Source organism: Trichechus manatus, unplaced genomic scaffold (assembly GCF_000243295.1).
Source record: "Trichechus manatus latirostris isolate Lorelei unplaced genomic scaffold, TriManLat1.0 scaffold00182, whole genome shotgun sequence".
Lineage (NCBI taxonomy): Eukaryota > Metazoa > Chordata > Mammalia > Sirenia > Trichechidae > Trichechus > Trichechus manatus.
In genome coordinates, this window is record NW_004444118.1 from 1,594,273 (window position 1) to 1,600,331 (window position 6,059).

The 6,059-nt window shown below is 48.0% G+C and overlaps 1 protein-coding gene across 1 annotated transcript in view; it reads right to left on the reverse strand.

The window, feature by feature from the left end:
- Positions 1 to 2,664: 2,664 nt before the first annotated feature.
- Positions 2,665 to 6,059, reverse strand: part of SCNN1A (sodium channel epithelial 1 subunit alpha) — a 32,183-nt gene continuing 28,788 nt past the window's right edge. The window contains exons 9-13 of the mRNA XM_004387261.2: positions 4,175 to 4,253; positions 3,985 to 4,042; positions 3,764 to 3,819; positions 3,533 to 3,608; positions 2,665 to 3,045 (exon numbers count right to left, since the gene is read on the reverse strand). Coding sequence (XP_004387318.1) covers positions 2,665 to 3,045; positions 3,533 to 3,608; positions 3,764 to 3,819; positions 3,985 to 4,042; positions 4,175 to 4,253 — 650 coding nt within the window. The remainder of the gene's footprint in view (positions 3,046 to 3,532; positions 3,609 to 3,763; positions 3,820 to 3,984; positions 4,043 to 4,174; positions 4,254 to 6,059) is intronic.

Genomic DNA, 6,059 nt, shown 5'->3' on the forward strand with positions numbered 1-6,059 from the left:
GGAGAGATAGAGAAATAGGAAAAGGAACCAAGGATGACAGAATCGACTGTTAAGGTTTGTGCAGGGTAATGATGGCATGCAACAATAACAACAACAAAGGGGTGAAAAGAACTTCCGATAGCAGAGACCCCCTCTTCCCCATGTCTCACACACACACACACACACACACACTTCACTCACAGCAACACCAAGTGATCAAAAGGGCATTTCCAAGTCCAGGTCATGTGGTGTCTATCCTCAACCTTGCCACTCAGATTCTGTGACAGAAATGCAGGGTGAGTCATAGGAGGAGACCTGGATTCTAGGCTTTGTAAGAATCTGCTGTAAAAACTTGGGCAAGTCACTTCACCTACTAAGCCCCAGATAGAAAACGAGGCAGTTGAACTAGGCCAACTTAAACCTTTTCTTCTCTAATGCTGGGATTCGAACTCCTAACCCTAGGGTCCCAGGGTAGCCCATAGCTGAGGGATGGAGATAAGAGAACATCTCAGGGTGGAAATGAAGGCAGATAAGGAGAAATTCGAGCATCAGGAGAGGAGAAATGGTAGCTGTTTACAGTCCATAAGAGAGCCAGCTTTATCCAGCAGGTGCTGCCCATCCCAGCAAAGGATAGGGAGCTGGGAAAAGAGCATGAGGTAGGGGTGGGGCAAGGCCAAGGCCAAGGCTATGGCAGAGAGCAGTTGAAGGCAGGCTGAGCCTGAGGGCTCTAGCACAAGAGACTGTTATGACACCACCATTTCCCCCCTCATCAGCTTGAATCTGGGAAAGGGAAGTCAAAAGTCGTCACATCAGTTCCTGGTCATGACCCTATCTACTTCACTACTCCCTTCTCCCCTCCCCCAAGACTCACTCTCCCCTTTGGCTCCTCAGGGCAGAGAGATTGTAATTAAGAGGAATAAGATCAAGACAGCAGCGGAGGTATCCCCAAAGATGATGAGGAGGGGCGACTTCCGGGTCTCAGGACTAATGCTGTTGTGGGGGTGGGGAATTGGGGGGTCAGAAAACCAGAGTTTCCATACAGATGTCTCTTATCCTCTCCCTGAACCTCAATTTCTCCTTTAATAAAGCTGAGAGGATCCCGTCTGCTCCTCCCTCTGTAATGACATAAGAATGAGAATATACAGGTTTTGAGGTTCCGGAAGACACTGGCCTGAGTCTCACCCTCCTCCACCAGTACCTGGAAGTTGATAGGGAGATGGGGAAGTAGGTAGGTGAGGATATCATATTGCTGCTGGGTGGTGGGCAGGACTCAGCAAATGGGACTCAGAGGATTAATGATGATGGTAAGGAAGTTGGGAAAGGGAGGTTGAGATGTTGGATGGGTGAGAGTCTTCCCAACCACTGCGTGGTAGGTCCCCCAAAGGGAGGCACTCTGCCTTCCCACTTCTACTCAAACATGGTGATGAGCACAAAGCAGATACTCAACAATTCCCTTAGAGCAGGGGCCCTCCGAACCAGCAGGACAGCCCAACTCTTCTTAAGGCCCCTGAAGAATGGTCACTTCCATGATGAAGCCAAGGAACATGGAAGTCTGTCCCCTCCCCCTTTAGGACCTCCCAGGAATATAGGCTCCCGGGGATTTACATCTACCCTCTCCCGCCTTCGTGGTGTCCCTATCCAACCATCTAGCCATTTCTTTATGCAACAAACATTTACTGAGCATCTACCTACTTGCTCCAAGTGGGATATTGGGCTACGCCCTGAGCATACATATATGAGCAAGACTCAGTCCCCAACCACAGGGAGCTCATTCCTAGTCTGGTATACAAGAAAGTATAATTCAACATCAGCACTCCAATATATGGTACAGTATGCCATGGGAGCCCAGGGGAGAGGGAAGTGATCGATTCTAGGGAAGGCAAGATGGAGCAGTTTTCACAGAAGTGCTGGCATCTGAGCAAGGTCCTAAGGGATGTGTAGGAGTTCACTATCAGAAGGTTGGAGAAACTTCCAGGCTGAGGAAATAGCTTAAGCAAATGTGCTGAGGTGTGAAGGACACCAGGCAGAGGCACAGGACTGCAGCTCCATGGGGGCATAGGGTAGATGAGGCTGGACAAGTCCTAGGGCCGACTGGGAATGGCCAAGCCATCACTGCATTGGTCTGCTCCAGCCCCTGCCCTGGGGAATCGGGGAGGGGAATTGCCCAAGAATAAATTAAGGGGGCTTTTGGGTGGGGTTCCCCACCCAAGTTCAACAAGAGGAGCAGCTGTCTGTTGTCACAGGAAAGCAGTGTGGCCAGGCCAGTCCGGAGCTGGCTTCAGTCGTCTTCGGGTAGGAAACCTGTGCATGCCTTTGTGTGCCCTTGTTTGTGTTTTGTTCTGGCCGTCAGTCGTTGCCTAGGAAAGTTCCTTGCCAAATCTCCAAGTTTGACTTGGCTGATCCAAGGGAAAAGGAGACTTGCTGCACTTCGGTGGGGAAATCAAAGTGCTCTAGAGACAGGGGCAGAGGGAACAGGGCAGGAGCTGGGGCAATTCTGGGCCACTTCATTGAACCCTGTTCTCTAGGGCAACTTTCTGAGCTCCTTACCTATCCTGTTTCCCTCCCCACACAAAAGGCAATTGGGCAGCTCTGAGAGGAAGCCCAAAACACCCTTTCATCCTGCCAAGGGTGGCCCCCTCCCACCAAGGGAAGCACCTGCCTGGGTTGGGGGACACTCCTGCTCCCTCAGAGCTCCCCTGCAGTACAAGCAGAGGAGCTGGGCTCTGCCGAGCCTAATGGAGATGGGCGGGGGCCTAGGGTGGCATAGGCAGGTGGAGGGGCTGTCAAGGCTAGGGAGGCAGCAGGACCAGGCTGAGACAGGGAGGGGGATGTGGGGTAGGGATAGAAACGGGAGGGAAGGGAGGAAGGTGGAGTGGATGCCACCTCCTGGGCACCCCTGTTCCCTCGGCCTGGAGACCAGTATCGGCTTCGGAACCTCCGGAGCAGCATCAGGAATGTGATGACTAGGAGGTCAAAGATGAACTCGGCCATCTCCACCACAGACAGTACTGAAGAGCCGAACCACAAGCTCCACTGGCTGCCCAAGTTGGACAAGAGGGTGACCATCTGTAAGGGGGTAGAGGCACACTGACCACTGGGGCAGAGAGGCTGCACTCCAGCCCCACAGCCCCCTACCCCTAACCAAGACATTGTCATCTATTCCTAGGACTCTGCCCACCCTACTCGGTCTCTCAGTAGCCCCCTGGGCCCCTTGCTTCTGCTCCTCTCCCTTGGGAGCACATAGCTTCTGGTTGGTGCCATCAGTCCAGTTGGGGCCACAGTTCAGGACAGCTGAAACTGAGACATGTCTCAAGGGCGTTCTCTCCATCATCTGGCATCCCCATCCCTCCCACCACCCCAGAAACCTCACCCCCACCCCCAGCTCCCCTTCTTCCAACCATCTCAACCTCACACTTGACCCCTTGTACCTTTCCTTGGTCCCCTACCTTAGAGGCTCAAACCCTTCTGGCACCCCAGAGGCAACCCTTGTTTTCTGACAGCCACCCTGCTCAGATCCCTAAGAGAATCACAGGCTCAGTGAGGCAGGACATACCGTGACAGAAGGAGACTCAGAGTTGGTTTTATACTTCAGCTCCTTAAAGAAGATGTTGAGTTTAGCAACTCCATTTCTTTGGAGTCGAGGAGAGGGTGGGAAAAAATGACAGAGGATTAACTTCTCAGATCCTCACAAACACCTTCGTCCAATCAAGTGTATTAATTCCTCTTCCTTGATCTATTCCCTCCCAAGGATTGCTTTCAAGGGTGGGACCAGGCTAGGACTGACCTTTTGTTGTTGATAGTGTAATTGTTCTGTCGGGATAGCATCTGGTAGACCCATTCCTGAGAAAGAAAGGGGGCATCAGCGAGGTCAATCTTATATTCTTTAGACTTATGGGGTTAGGGAGTGGGGTCAAACATACCCTACACACATATGCCCAGAGAGGACCACAGCATTACACACACACACTCACACATATTCCCATATCTCTCCCTTTCCCACTTTACCTGGGATGTCACTGAGGGCCACCGTGAGTAACCAGCAGAAAGCTGGTAGCTGGTCACACTGGAGATGGAGAAAGGTGCTCAGTGATACAGGGTAGGGCTCTCCTACTCAAACACTTAGCTAGGTTCCCTGTATTCCACCCAGCCAAGCAGCCAGCTGCCCAACTTATGACCTGGGAGAAGGGACACTCACCTGCATGGCTTCCGGCATTTGGTGAAACAGCCTAGTCTGTCCAAGGAAAAGGCAAACTGGAGCTTATAGTAGCAATAGCCTGTGGATGCAGAGAGGTGCTCGTTTCCCTAGGACACCACAAACCTTCTCCACCCCACATCTAAGACATCTCTTATCTTAAAGATCCCTGGGCATCCACTTCACAAGAGCATCATATAGCATCACAATGATCCCTGTGAGTATTCGTGCAGCATCAAAAAACATATAAGCAATTAAGCTAAGACAGAAAAACAAAAACAGGAGACACCTATGTAAAGATGCGTGGGATATGGACAAAAATGAAAAAGTCAAAAAGAAAAACAGGAACAATTGTTGTGTAAGAATAATGGGATTAAACCACAATGAGATACCACTTCACACCCACTAGGATGGCTATCATCAAAAAGACAGACAATGACACTTGCCGGCAAAAACATAGAGAAATTGGAACCCTCATATGTTGCTGGGAATATAAAAGGGTGCAGCCACTTTGGACAACAGTCTGGCAGTTCCTAAAAAGTTTAAACATAGAGCTACCATATGACCCAGAAATTCTGCTTCTAAGTATATAAACGAATTGCAAATATATGCCCACACAGAAATTTGTACAAACTTTTATAGCAGCATTATTCATAATAGCCAAGAAGTGAAAACAACCCAAATGTCCATCAATGGATAAATAAAATGTTATTCAGCCATGAAAAAGAATGAAGTACTGATACATGCTACAACATGGATGAACCTTGAAAACACTGTGCTAAGTGAAAGAAGCCAGCCACAAAGGACCATATATATCAAATGTCCAGAACAGGCAAATCCATAGAGACAGAAAGTAGATTAGTGCTTCCCAGAGTCTGGGGGTAGAGTGGGTAGGGTGGAGGGACTGGGGAGAGACTAGTGGGTATGGGGTTTCTTTTCAGGATGATGAAAATGTGCTAAATTTTATTGTGGTTATGGTTGCACAACTCTGTGAATATACTGAAAAACTATTGAATTGTACACTTCAAATGGGTGAATTGTATGGAACATAAATCTCAATAAAACTTACCAAAAAAAGACTATATTGCTTAAGAGGCACTAGGTTTCTGTTAAGGGTGATGAAAAAATTTGGAAATGGATAGTGGTGATGGTGAACATAATTAATGTCACTGAACTGTACATGTAAAAATGGTTGAAATGGCAAATGTTTTATTATCTATATTCCACCACAATTTAAAAAAAAAACCCTCAATGAGATACCACTGCACACCTACCAGAATGGCATTAAAAAAAAAAAAAGAAAAAGACTGACAATACCAGTTTTGATGAGAATTTTGATATGGAACTCATATACTGCTGGTGGGATTGTAAAATGTTATAATCTCTTTGGAAAAGCTGCAGCAGTTTCTCATGAAGTCAAACATACACCCTACCCTCAACACAACTATTCCTCTACAAGGTATTTACCAAAACATATGGAAGCATAAACAATGGAAAAAAATAATGGGATTATGGATTCCCCATTTCTCAAATTCTAAGTAAGATTATTTCATCATTCTTGCTACTTTTAGTCACTCAGACCTCCCTCTTACATCTCTCCCAATCTGGGGGATCCATTTTCTGACCCAAATCCCTACATCTACCAGTGCTGGGGATCTAAAATTAGGAAGAATGACTGGGGAAGCCAGCACAACTTGTATAAGAAAAAGTCATGGAAGATCCATAGGCACATCCAAACTCCCTGAGGAACTGAATTGCTGGGCGGAGGGCTGTGGGGATCATGGTTTCGGGGCACATCTAGCTCAATTGGCATAACACAGTTTATAAAGACAATGTTCTACATTCTACCTTGGTCAGTAGCATCTGGGGTCTTAAAAGCCTGTGAGCA